The 14,524-nt window shown below is 39.9% G+C and overlaps 1 protein-coding gene across 3 annotated transcripts in view; it reads left to right on the forward strand.

The window, feature by feature from the left end:
* DNAH8 (dynein axonemal heavy chain 8) overlaps positions 1–14,524 on the forward strand; it is a 335,701-nt gene that overhangs the window by 177,224 nt on the left and 143,953 nt on the right. For all 3 annotated transcript variants that reach the window (XM_058733804.1, XM_058733802.1, XM_058733803.1), the window contains exons 55-59: positions 1,631–1,773; positions 2,233–2,367; positions 3,018–3,140; positions 9,074–9,287; positions 11,634–11,743. In XM_058733804.1, the coding sequence (XP_058589787.1) occupies positions 1,631–1,773; positions 2,233–2,367; positions 3,018–3,140; positions 9,074–9,287; positions 11,634–11,743 (725 nt within the window). The remainder of the gene's footprint in view (positions 1–1,630; positions 1,774–2,232; positions 2,368–3,017; positions 3,141–9,073; positions 9,288–11,633; positions 11,744–14,524) is intronic.

The raw sequence follows: 14,524 nt of genomic DNA on the forward strand, positions 1-14,524 counted from the left end.
AAAAAGGTGATGGGGATTAAGGAGGGCACTTGTCATGATGAGCACTGGGTGATGTATGGAACTGTGGATTCACTATATTGTACACTGGAAACAAACATTAACACTCTATGTTAACTATACTGGAATTAAAATTAAAAAAATAAAAAATATATCTGATAAAACAATTCAATCCAGAAAACATAAAGGACTCTTGCCATTCCATAATAGTGGTTAGACAGCCAAGCCAAAATTTTTTAAATGGGCACTATAATTAAATAGATGCTTGACCAAAGAAGATTTTAAAATGGTGAAAAAACACATGAAAAGATATTCAGCATCATTGGTTATCGAGGAAATGCAAACTGAAACTAGAATGGGGTATGATTACACAGCCACTACAATGATTGCCATATGAAAAGATTGATAATACCAAATATCAGCAAGAATGCGTAATAACTGGGACTCTCATATACTACTCTGTGGGATAGCCACTTTGGAAAAAGTTTATCAGTTTCTTAAAAGTTAACACCTACAGGGGCGCCTGGGTGGCGTAGTCGGTTAAGCATCCGACTTCAGCCAGGTCACGATCTCGCGGTCCGTGAGTTCGAGCCCCGCGTCAGGCTCTGGGCTGATGGCTCGGAGCCTGGAGCCTGTTTCCGATTCTGTGCCTCCCTCTCTCTTTGCCCCTCCCCGTTCATGCTCTGTCTCTCTCTGTCCCAAAAATAAATAAAAAACGTTGAAAAAAAAAAATTAAAAAAAAAAAAAAAAAAAAAGTTAACACCTACACTTACCAAATGACTTGTTATTTTGCAAGGAAATTTGAGATTGAGGTTATTCCTCCAGTGATGAATATTTTCTTTGCTACTCTCAAATGTGTGAGCCTCTGCTCTGTTTTCATGCATTCTGTGTACACAGTAACTCTTTTGGTACAATCCTGAATCATAGTGTAATATTCCTGAAAAGCCAGTTAAAATGAACAATACGATACCAACAATAAAAGTAATTTATGGCAACAGTGTGAACATCTCTGACCAAGTTTGCCTAGCCAATGATGGTTATAAGTCTTTGTAGACTGTAAGGTACATTCCACATATGCTAAATGTAAATACAATTTTTTTTTATAATTGAAGAAATGTGGTAAAAATAATTCTTATACCAATAATATCCGTCAGTAAATTATGGGCTATCTAAAATCAGTTAATAAATTAGTAGTTACTGTTAAGTCAATAGGCTGAGCACTTTATTAACTAGTTTCAGGGCTAGATTTGTTTTCCCCATTTCTCATGGCAAACATTCTATGTCCACTAACCCCTTTTTGGTCTTCCCTATCCTTTCAGTTGATGGGGCTTCCCTACTAGATATTAAACATGTCATTGGTTTTACCAGTAGCCAGTTCTAATTCCCTTTCAGGCCAGATCTCTCTAGATGAATGATTCAGAAATTTAAAAACTGACTTTGTGAAGGGGCAAAACGAATTTAAATGATCAAATGCCGTATATATTAGATAAGCAGATATGTTCACATATTTTTGGAAAATGGTTTAAATGGCCATGTGATTCTGTTGGGTGTTTATGGCATTTGCATTTTTATATTTTGAGATACTTTTCAAAGAGTGCAGTTTTATTAAGATGAATTTTTACTTACTGTATAGGTGATTGGGAGCACTGGAATAAGAAACTACAGCCATATTATTATCCAACTGACAGTATTCCAGAATATTCATCAATTTTGGTTCCAAATGTTGACAATATTAGAACAAATTTTTTGATAGACACCATTGCAAAACAATATAAAGTAAGTTTGATAGTTTCTTAGCTGATCACAAACCTGTATGAAACACATCCCTTTTCACACGGTACAGATAGAAAAATTAAATTCCAGCACAAGGGGCCGGAAGTGGTGCCATTTAAGGGAAACACTTTTGGCGAATGAACCCCAGGATACACTCCAATTCAGTATTCCCTGAACTTCTGACTTCCGGCTTGCTAAGGAAAGCTGTCATATGCTCACAAAGTCCCTCATTCTCTCGTGGTCACGTGAATATTTGCCCATTCTTTCTTCCAGCACAGTTGTAGTACACATGTCACTTTTAAATTTTTAATTGAACTAGGATTTATTTTGACGTGGGTCTAATTCTAAAAAGTAATTAAAAATTAGTCATATGAATTTTTAGAATGAAAAATGGCTGCTAGAGCCATAAGGCATTTAAAACCAAACACAACCCCTTTCACCATGACTATCCTATTACTGCAGGCTGTTTTGCTCACCGGAGAGCAGGGGACTGCGAAAACTGTAATGATTAAAGCCTATTTGAAAAGATACGATCCTGAAGTACAGTTATCCAAAAGTCTAAACTTTTCATCTGCCACAGAACCAGTCATGTTTCAGGTAAAACCCATCACTTGCTGAGGTAATCAACATCTTAAATGTTTTGAGTGGTGTTTACAGTAAAATGTGTATGCATATAAAAGCTGGTGTGTGTGTGTGTGTGTGTGTGTGTGTGTGTGTAGGAAATGGGGCTGCACCTGGCATTCAGCTATTGGTTTTCCCTAGGCTAAGATGGAAACCAAAGCCAAATAGCATATTTTGACCTAATATTGAGGCTGAAGCTGAACTTTGTGCATAAAATTAATGATTAACATTCCAATAACTTATTTTTTGCAATTTTACACTGTTTATTTAAAAAAACAATTTTTGAGTTCATTTATTTATTTGAGAGAGAGAGAGAGAGAATGCATGTGCGTGTGAGTGGGGGAGGGGCGGAGAGAGAGGTGGACAGAGAATCCCAAGCAGGCTCCGCTCTGTCAGCGTAGAACTCGACGCGGGGCTCCATCTCACAAACCATGAGATAATGACCTGAGCCGAAACCAGCAGTCCGACGATGCTCAACCAACTAAGCCATCCAGGCACCCCTACAATGTCTATTTTAATAATGGTATTTATGTATATTAAGTAACTCAATTCACTCTGAGAGACATGCTCAGCATTTTTAGGAATCTGGGTTGAAATCTAACACTTAAACCATTTCCTCTTTCCAGAGAACCATTGAAAGCTATGTGGATAAACGAATGGGAAGCACATACGGGCCACCAGGAGGCAGAAAAATGACTGTATTTATTGATGATATTAATATGCCGGTGATTAATGAATGGGGAGATCAGGTATGACTAAAATATCTCCTATAGATGATAGTTAATCAGTATTTTTAGTTATATATAAAAAATGTCAATAGCCTTCATCTTATTAAGCCTCCCTAGTAGCAGTTCCGTTTTGTTTGACTTCTCTGGTATAGCTGGCATTCTCCCTTCTTGAGGTCCCTGTGGGCTTTTCAGCAATACGCCTACCTGTCTCTCTGGCTTCGTGATTTCAGTGACCTTTCTGGCTCCTCTCTTCCTTTCCCCAGGGTTTTCGTTTTGTTCTGTTACCTCTTATTCTACATACTCCCTCCAAGGAATACCTGATGTAGAAAATACCTTTTTTTTTTTCCTTTTAACTCTGCCATGCGTGTGTCCCCCTTGTGATCATCTGTCAACCCCAGAGACATTCCCCATCAGAGAACCTCACTGATGGTGTCAGGGTTCTGCATGTTCCTTGTGGGATTGCCAACACCTCCCTCCCACCACTGCCCACTGCTTCATCAATTACACCTACCTGGAGCCTGCCAGCACCCATTCCATCTGGCCTTTTATGTGGATTCACCTCAGATACCTCTAGGAGGTCCAGACTCCCAGGTCCTGTGCTCACCTGAGACTATTCCTCAAACTGCTTTGCACAGCACTTCTCTGACCTTACTTCCTACTTTTCCCACTCTGAAACCTTTCACTTAAAAAAATTTTTTTTAAATGTTTATTTTTGAGAGAGACAGAGAGAGAGTGCGCAAGTGAGTGGGGGAGGGGCAGAGAGAAAGGGGGACAGAAGATCCAAAGCCGGCTCTCCACCGACAGCAGAGAGCCCGATGCGGGGCTCAATCCCACAAACCATGAGATCATGACCTGAGCTGGAGCCAGATGCTTAACCGACTGAGCCACCCAGGTGCCCCCCTGAAACCTTTCTATGTGCCCCTGGAAGCCATAGTTCATCCACAGAATTCCTTGTAAATGAGCTTCTCTGAATTTTTCTTTTGCCTGCTTGCTCTAATGGAAATCTGGGAGGCTGCTTTCCTCAGTCAAGTTGAGCCCCTGGGCCTAGAGGTGGGGGAGATGTCCTCCTTGCCTCTTGTTGTCCCCTGCCCTGTGGAGGGATCAATCCCACCTCATGCTTCCCTTGTTGCTGTCACCTCAGACCCTCAGACAATACCCTGAAGATTTCCCTTCCTGGATCACTGTTACTCTCCCTCTTGCTGGGGCCAGCATCATGTGTGTGGAAACTGGGCTGACACAGTGACTCATACTTCAAACAGATCTGCATTGGTTTAATGCTCTGTAGCCACCAGTGTGAATTTCTTAATAATTACTTTTGAACAAGGAGCCTTGCATTTTCATTTTGCCCTGGGCTTTGCAAATTATGCAGCCTGCTTGTTGTAATTCTTGGTGATGCCAATACTGACATACGTGATCTTGACCTCTTAGTTCCTCCTGTGATGATCGTGTCTTCCACCCTGGGTGAATTAGTCATCCATGCAGTCATACCTACACTTTGTTATTATCGAGAACTGTGACCCCTTCGTTATCTCAGTTTCAAGCATTTTATTCTCTGATTACCATATCCACCCTTTCTAGCTTATTCCCTCCACTTCCCAGATTCGAGAGAGAGCTACCACGGTCCATAGTTCCTGCCATCATTAAACTATCCCTCATTTCCTCTCATTTCCTCACTTCCTTCCTTTCCTAGCTGGAATTCCAGGACCCATCACTATAATCACTGTCACATACACCCTCTACTCACCTGTGAAAGCCATAACCCCATTAAAGCCTTGTTGAAACTCGGCCTGCTCTCCACCCACCTGCACCTATGCAGCTAAGCTTGGCTGGAGAAAACCACACAATTCTGGCTTCATTTTAAAATCATCACCATGGGGCTGCCCGGGTGGCTCAGTCAGTTAAACTGACTGACTAAAACTCTTGATTTCAGCTCAGGTCATGATCTCCTGGTTTGTGGGATTGAGCCAGGCGTCGGGCTCTGTGCTAACAGTGTACAGCCTGCTTGGGATTCTCTCTCTCTCTCTCTCTCTCTTCCTCTCTCCTTGCCCCTCCCCTGCTTTCTCTTTCTGTCTCTCAAAAATAGATAAATAAACTTAAATCATCATCATGGACCTCAGCTCCCATTCAGGCTCCTTCTCTGTGACATGACTGTTTCATACTTTCTTCATTTTCTCGGACCTCTCACATTTCCTTACCGTTTGCCGAGCACACATGTGTCGTAGCTTTCTTCCTATTTCCTGAGAAGATTGACTTTTTCCTTTTGTTTGTTTACTACCTATACACTGCAGTCAATTTCTGTGTTCTAATGCTTACCTAGACAGTATATCCTGCATACACGGGTAATGAAAGATAAAGATAAACCCTTTATTCCTATCTTGTATATCCAATGACCTTTGAACACCTTAATTTCCTTTATCTCTCTCCTAACTTATCATTTTATTGTCGATTTGTATTTTAAGTCTCTCTCTCTCTAATTTATTTTACGTTTATTCATTTTTGAGAGAGACAGAGAGAGACAGAGCATGAGTAGGGGAGGGGCAGAGAGAGAGGGAGACACAGAATCTGAAACAGGCTCCAGGCTCTGAGCTGCCAGCACAGAGCCCGACGTGGGGCTCAAACTCATGAACCGTGAGATCATGACCTGAGCTGAAGTTGGACACTTAACCAACTGAGCTACCCAGGTGCCCCCCCCTTTTTTTTTTAACTCCCACAAGACATTATTTTTACTTTTTTATATATTCACTCTTCATTTGCATTGCTGGCTTGTTTGCCACTTTCTTTGCTCTTTCTTCATTCTTCCTTCTTAGACCTTGCATGTGGTATGTTCCTTCTGCTTTTAGAACCTACTTAAGAGAAGGTCTTTTCATGACTAATTCTTTGTCTGCACATGTCATTTCATCTTTTTTATTTGAAAGACAGTGTTTCTTGGTGTGAAACTCTAAACTGGCAGTTCTGGGTTTTTTTTTCCATCATGTTGAATATATTATTCCTGTTTTCTGTTTTCCTTGTTGCTGTTGAGAATTCAGCTACCACTTAATCATGGCACGTCTGAACTTAATCTGCCTTTTTTTTCACTTGCTGCTTTTAAGACTTTCTCTTTGCTTTACTTTCCTATAATTTTCTTTCTTTTAAAAATGATGTTCCTTGGTGTAGATTTATTTGTACTTATTTGCTTGGAATTTGCTAGAACTCATGAATCTGTGGTTTGGTGTCTTTCATCACTTCTAGAAAATACCCAGTCCTTATCTCTTCAAATATTATTTCTGCCCCTCCTTATTTCCCTTCTTCTCAGAGTCCTATTGTATATCAGACTTTCTTCTATGCCTTGTATATTTCTCCTTTTTTTCTTACATCCCAGCCTTTTCTCTCTCCAATGCTTGTGATCTAGATAATTTCTCCTCTTTGTCTTCCTCCTCACTAATTTTCTTCTCTGTTTTGTCTAATCTCCTGTCAAATTCATCCACTGAGTTTTTATTTCAGCTACTGTTTATTTTCTCTTTCAAATATGTCATCATTTTTATAGTTTCCTATTCCTTGCATATATTTTCAAATTTTCAAATGAATTTTAAAACATATTGAGCATAGTTGTTTTAAGGTCTGTGTCTGTTAATTTCAGCATCTGAAGTCTATGTGATCCTATTTCTGCTCTTTGTTGTTTTAATAGTTCCTGTGTGTGTGGAACAAGTCTTATTCTCTGTAAGTATCTTTGACTGCTTGCTAGATCATTACCCTTGAAAAATTAATCATGACTGTGTTTCACAGCCTAAGCTGGATATGCTCTCATCAAGACAGGTTTTGAGTTTTCTTCTGCCAGATCCTTAAGAGCTTATTCACTCAGGATTATCTCAAAGCAAGGCTAAGATTGGAAAGTTTCTGGTCCACTTAGGCTATGCATACCCAGGGTGCAAATCTGTGCAAGTGTCATCCTGAGGCCACAGCCTCCTAGGGAAGTCTCTTATTTTTCTTTTTTTTTTTCCTTTTCCTCTCCCATTCAGTAGGGATCCAAGAGAGACTTCTCAGCAGTAAGGTGAGAGAGTGGAGGCATATTAAGATATCATCTATAAGCTGAAGAGCTCTTGAATTTCGGACTCACTTAACCAATTAGGGATGTCTACTTGGATCTCAAACTTACCATGTCCAAAACCAAATTCCTGTTACTCCCTAGATCTGCTCCTGAAATACTCCTCTTAATATCAAGAAGTGGAAACTCCACATTCAATCTGTTAGGAAATCATGTGGGCTGTATCTTCAAACTGTATCCAGGATTTTACCACTACTCATTACCTCTATTGCCAACACCTGGTGCAAGCCACCATCTCTCTCTCTCTCTCTCTCTCTCTCTCTCTCTCTCTCTCTCTCTCTCCTTAATCATTACAAATGCCTCCTCATTGTCTCCCCATTGCCTTTGCCCTTCTCAGTCTATGCTCACATCAGCACCCAATTAAAACATGGATCAGATCATGACACAGTCTTCTGGTCAAAATCCTCCCATGAGACTTGTAGAATATAAATGCCAAAATCCTTACCATGACCTAAAGACCCTGCATTGACTGATCTTACCTCCCCATGACTCTGCCCCAAACACATTTATTGGTCCTTGTATACACTGGATATAATGTTCACTCAGAGCCTCTATGTTTACTGTTTCCTCCTCTTGGAATATTCTTCCTCTAGATGCCTAAATGGTTTGCTTTCTCACCTCCTTCAAGCAATGAGGTTATATATTCTTTGGTTGCATGTCATGTGAGGTGAATCCTCCCGTGTTCTCCATATTCAGTTGCACCCTCGAGCACTGTCTATTTCCTTCTCTGTTTTATTTTCCTCCCAAAACTCATACCATTTTATTTACATACATATATACATACTAGCATACATGTGTATATATTTTTTCTCCTACCACCAGAATGTATGCTCCATGAAGACAGGAATTTTTGTCTATGCTACAACAGTCAGACACACAGTGGTCATTAATATGTGTTGAATGAAAGAATGTCGTATTTGAGGTGCTTGTGTGTCATCCACTCAGGGATGCCTAGTAGGAATTTGGATATACAGGCATGGAGATTAGAAGGGAATCTGAAGCTAGTTACAGAGTTGAGATTCTTTAGGGTATAGGGTTGACATGACATCGGCTGAAATAGTGAGAATGATAGAACTCTGTAGAACACTTACATGAGAGGGATAGGTGGAGAAAGAATGACTTAGGGAAGTGATCCAGGGTCACAAGGTAAACCTGGAAATAATTGATCCTCTGAAGCCGAGAGAGGAAAAATTTTCAATAGGGAAGAAGTGTTAGCAGTGTTAGAGTCTTCAGTAAAGGAAGATGAGGACATAAAATCTAAACCCCAAACATTCCTGGAGGCTCAGGAATAACTATCCCACATTCTGATTTAAAGTATTTTGAAATGTTAAATGTTGATATTTGTAACTCTGATTACTGTTGTAATTGTATCAAATATTTTGTAACTTGCCTATTTAAATTTCTTTGGAGATCCATTTTATCAAGGTGGTGAAGAGTACACTGAACTTGTTGCAGACGTTTAGCTTATGGTTTCATTCATGAGTGGTAGCATTTAAGTATTTTTTAAAGTTTATTTATTTATTTTGAGAGAGACAGAGATAGCACGAGTAGGGGAGGGCCAGAGAGAGAAGAGGAGAGAGAGAATCCCAAGCAGGTTCCGCACTGTCAGCACAGAGCCCTTTGTGGGGCTTGAACCTGTGAAGCTGTGAGATCATGACTTGAACGAAAACTAAGAGTCAGACACTTAACAGACTGAGCCACCCAGACACCCCCATGAGTGGTAGCATTTACATAAAATTGCCTTGCAGGTTATTATCAACATTCACAAGCATTTCACTGATAAGAGTTGACTATTTTATGTGTACTATTTTGTAAGAGCCATGCAGGAATATGATAGATATACTTACTAAAGTTATCACTGTGTACATTTCAGGTAACTAATGAGATCGTGCGACAAATGATGGAAATGGAAGGAATGTATAGCTTAGATAAGCCTGGAGACTTCACTACTATTGTTGATGTGCAGCTCATAGCAGCAATGATTCACCCTGGAGGTGGTCGAAATGATATTCCACAACGTTTAAAAAGACAGTTTACTGTGTTTAATTGCACATTACCTTCAAATGCTTCAATAGACAAAATTTTTGGTATGACTATTCTTGGTGTTACATTTTTTTATCCTATTACATAATGGACATAAGCCATGCAAAACCTTATTTAAGAGATAAAAAGGCTCTGTCTGAAGTAGGGATTAAGAATCTGAAATTGAGAATTAAATACCAGAGAAGAGGGACTAAATATTAAGAAGACTCATGTTTATAGTCTATTCTAAAACTCAGGAATATTTAGAAATAGCCTTGTTGAAGTTTGACTTTGGTGTAAGCAAACATTTGTGTTTTTGTTTTGTTGACACAATTAATCAGAGAAATTTGGGCTAATGAATGACAGCACATGTATTATAGGTTAACAATGTAATATATCAAGTCAAATGTAGCACTTTGATATGTTAATGAAATGGGAATTTTGATAACAAATTTATGCTCATATAAACTATTTAATTAAAAATTACATATATGAAGACATACAAGAGAAACGGACCCATGTATATATGGACATTAATTGGCATTGCAGGTGCTGTAGATTAGAAGGGAAAGGGAAGACTTTTAGTAAATGGTACTGGGACTTTTTTTAGTAATTGTTATGTGAAAATAATTGAAATTGAACCCTTACCTCACACCAAGCATAAAATCAATACAGGTGGATTAAAGACTTAAATATAGAAAGCAAAGATATAAAATATTTGGAAGAAAATATCTGCATGACAGCTGAGTAGGAAAAGAAACTCATTTATTTATTTGCATATTTATTTATTGATTGCTTATTTATTTATTTTGGGAGAGAGAGAGAGAAAACACAAGCAAGGGAGGGTCAGAGAGAGTGGAAGAGAGAGAGAATCCCAAGCAGGTTCCATGATATCAGCACAGAGCCTGAAGTGGGGCTTGGTCTCATGACCTGAGCTAAAATCAAGAGTCAGACACTTAACCCATTGAGTCACCCAGGTGCCCCTGGAAAGATCTTATAAAATGAGACTCAAAAAGCAGAAGCCATAAAAGGAGATGACAAGTTTGACTAGATTAAAATTAAGAACTTTTGTTCATTTAAAAAGCAATGTTGAAGAGTGAAAAGACAAGCCCCAAAGTGGGCAAAGATGCAAAGATGCAAATTTAAAACACCAAGAAGGGGCGCCTTGGTGGCTCAGTTGGTTAAGCATCAGACTCGATTTTGGCTCAAGTCATGATGTCACGATTTGTGGGACCAAGCAGTGTATTGCACTCCATGTTGACAAGGTGATGCTTCCTCGGGATTCTCTTCCTCCCTCCCTCTCTGCTTGTCCCATGCTCATGCACGCATGCTCTAGATAGATAGATAGATAGATAGATAGATAGATAGATCATCAAGGAAATAACATTTTATACCCACTTGATTTGCAAAAATGAAAAATTGTGACAAAATCAGGCATTGGGGAGAATGTGCAGGACTGACACACTCACCCCCTACTGGTGGGTGTATAAATTGTGACAGGCCCTGTGGATAATAACTGGACCTCATTACTGGTAAAGCAGAATGTGTGGACACCCACAGCAGTTCCATTTCCAGGCATATGCCAGTTTATCATTTGTTTCCTTTATGATTTTCACTTTCTGAGTTTCATTTAAGAAGTCCTTTCCTATCCAGCAGTCATGTAGATATTGTCTGTGTTTTCTTCCCAACATTACAGTTTTGCCTTCCATATTTAAACCCTTAATCCATTGTTACTTGATTTGTGCCACAAATCAATGACACACATGTTCTACAAGAATGTTTATAGAACAATGTTCATGATAGCAGAAACCTTGAAACAATCAAATATTTATTGACAGTAAAAGCGGATCCATACATAGTGGTCTAGGCACACAGCTTAATGCCATTATGCAGCAGTGAATATGAACAAACACAGCTACGTGCTTCAACATGGCCGAAGCCCAGAAATGGGTTGAGCAAAAGAAGCAAGTCACCAAGGAATATATGATACGATTCCATCAAATTAAATTTCAAAAGTTGAAGTTAGAGAAAATGTTAAAGGTCAAACCCATAAGTGGGCCACCCTATAAAGAAAAGCAAATCGCGGTATCTCGTTAGGTCAGAGTAGTGGCTGCCTCTGGAGGAAGGAAGGGGTTGTGGACAGCGACGGACAAACAGAGGCTTCTACTGCATCCGGCAAGGTTGTGTTTCTCAGTATAGTCATCCGTATGTGAGTGTTTGCTTATTTGTTAAACTGTTTTGATTAATGATGAATGATATCTCTGATATGATTAATACTGAAAACTAAACATGGAAAGAGAAATGCTTAACGTCACCCAGCTTAGTTGGTCTTGTAACGATTTATTCCCTGGGAAACATGTACCTTTTATCTTTTAGTAAGCTTGTACCTTCAATCTTGTTTTATTTTCCAGGACTTATTGGCTGTGGGTACTTTGATCCTTGCAGAAAGTTCAAACCTGAAATATGTGAAATGATTGGAAATTTAGTTTCAGCAGGCAGAGTGCTGTGGCAGTGGACTAAGGTACAGAAGGGTCATTGTCTGTAATAACAAAAAATCTACTATTATTTGGCCTGTTCTCACCTTGTGGCCCATGAACTTATCATCACATCACGGAGTAGTGGGTTTTCTTTCTCTCTCTCTCTCTCTCTCTCTCTTTTTTTTTGAAAAGACAAATTAGGTGCTCAAATAGATTTATGACACCTTTTCCTTCCAGGGAGCAAATATTCTGACTGGATGATGCTTTCCATATGTATGAGACATTACTATAAACCACACATGACATCCAAGATAAAGTAGAATTTTGCTAAAACGAGGACACTGCTTTTCTGCTTGTTACTCTGATATTTATCTCAGACACTCACCTATTTCCTGACTGACTGAATACATGGATTTCCAGATGTTCTTAGCTATCTGAGACTTAAAATCTAACTTGTGTGAGTCTTGAGATGGAGTGGGAATTAGTAAATGGATGGAAGTGTACTTAACAAAATAGACTAGATTTTCAGACACAGGGCCAGTGCCCTAAGTAAAGCTCAGGAAACATATAGCTGTCACCAAGATGGCTTAAAGCAGACTCGTGAGAAAACAATTAAGTGTAGGTCTGAGGTAAAAACAAGGTGGAGGTATATGCCAAAAACATTCATTAGGCCAATTACACACATCTGGGAGGAAGCTTCTGTCCTGGAGACTTCTGGAGGGTGCCAGCCTCTCAGATTCCTGGGTGGATGAGGGAATTTCTAGATACAAAATTAGCAGGGGTGCCTGGGTGGCTCAGTTGGTTGAGCGTCTGACTTAGGTCAGGTCAGAGATCCTCAGGACAGGATCTTGTAGTTTATGAGTTTGAGCCCCACATCGGGCTTGCTGCTGTCATCACGGAGCCTGCTTTGGATCTTCTGTTTTCTTCTCTCTCTGCCTCTCTCTCTCTCCAAAAGAAATAAACATTAAAAAAAAAAAAAGAATTATCAGGAGAGGAATTGGGTGTTTCTTATGAAATTCTCCATCCACGCAGCCCCCTATGGTGACCGGTTCCTTGCATGGGGGCTGCCCTTTGCCAACATACGGTCTTTGTACATGCTGTTCTGTCTCTCTTAAAATAACTCCAAAATGAATGGCAAGGGTTGAGCATCTGAAATAATTTTTTGTGGTACGATCCATCTGTTTTTCCAGTGGGGCTGTTGTTCAATGTCATGTGCTTATATATGTATATATATTTTCTGAAAAGCTTTGGCCTACTGGGTGTCTTTCCATCAAAGCTTTTTTTGTTGTATAAATGTTTACTGCTTCTATTTCTTCATCTTTCTTTACCTCCTTAACCTATTTTGCACAGGCTTTTGTTCACTGCTTTCTGCAAAGTCACCAAAGACCTCAATCTTGCCAAATCTAAAGGTTGATTTCTTCCTCTTACTTGGCAGCATTTGACATAAATTATCCCTCTTGACACTTTCTTCACTTGGTTTCTGAAGACCTCATGTTCTTGGTTTTCTTCCTGTCTGACAGGCTATCTTTTTAAAAGTCCCCCCTCTTCTTCCCTTCCTCTAGATGCTGGAGTGCACCTGATCTCGATGCTAGGACCTCTTCCCTATCTCCATGCTTTACCCAGATGGTCTCTCTGCTTCAGGGCCTTAAACACCATCTCTGTGCTGATAATGTCAAAATCAGCTTCCATTCCAGGCCTCTCTGCTTGGCTGTATGCTTATTTCTAACTGCTTAGCAGACATCACTGTTTAGATCACCAATAACCATCTTGAAGTTAATGTGTCCAAACAGAACCCTCAAGTGTCCTTCAATATGACCTTCCCTCAGACCTTTGCCTCTTAGTTAATAGCAACACCAATTATCCTGCTCCTCAGGTTAAAACACTGGTGCCGTGCTTGATTTGTCTCCGTCAACCCCCTACCTGCAATCCATCAGCAAGTCTCAGCAACTGTGCTTTCAAAATATATCCCAAAGCTGAGCTCTCTCTCGAAGCAACTACCCTGATAGATGCTTCCAGCACCTGCCCCCTGGACCATACAGTGACTTGCGTTCTCCTTGCCTTCCTAGAGTCTGTTCTTTACACAGTTCTAAAATGCTTTTCAAAGAAGTAAATCAGAGATCCTTACTCCCTCTTAAAACCACCAGTAGACTCCCAGGTACACTTACAGTGAAACCCGATGCCTTGCTCTGGCCTGTGAAACTCCACCGAGCCGCCCCTGCTTGCCTCTCTCTCCAGCTGCACTGCCCTCCACTGCACGGTTCCTTGAACACCCCACATTTTTTGGTCCTTTGGGCCATCATATACTACTCATTCTCACCATTCTTACCTTCAGAGGGGCTATCACAGGCATTATCTGTCTCCTGACCCTACTTTATTTTTTCTGACCATGACTTATGTCATTATTTGTCAGCTTATTTGTTTACCAATATATTTGTTTCTTATTTATTGCTAGCCTCCCCCCACTAGAATGGAAGCTCCCTGATGGCAGCGGATTGAGCTGCTACTTACTATAGTATTTTCTAAGTCACTCTGGTGTCTTCTTACAGGCAGCCGGAGGTAAATAGCCATTGAATAATGAGTGAATCTTCCTCCCCTCCCCATTCCCATAGAAGCAGCACCCCCTTTTTTGTATCTTTTCCTCAAACCTCCCATCTTCACAAAGCATTTTTAGTTGTTGTATACCACTTCACCTTTACATTACTCTACACAGCTTTAAAGCAGAAGCCCAGGTGAGAAAAGAAAGAAGTTGACAAAAATTGAAAGGAATGAAGAAGGTTAATGTGTGAGAAGGAGAGGGGAAAAAAGGAATTTATTTGATTCTCTTT

This window comes from Neofelis nebulosa, chromosome 6 (assembly GCF_028018385.1).
Source record: "Neofelis nebulosa isolate mNeoNeb1 chromosome 6, mNeoNeb1.pri, whole genome shotgun sequence".
Classification (NCBI taxonomy): Eukaryota; Metazoa; Chordata; class Mammalia; order Carnivora; family Felidae; genus Neofelis; species Neofelis nebulosa.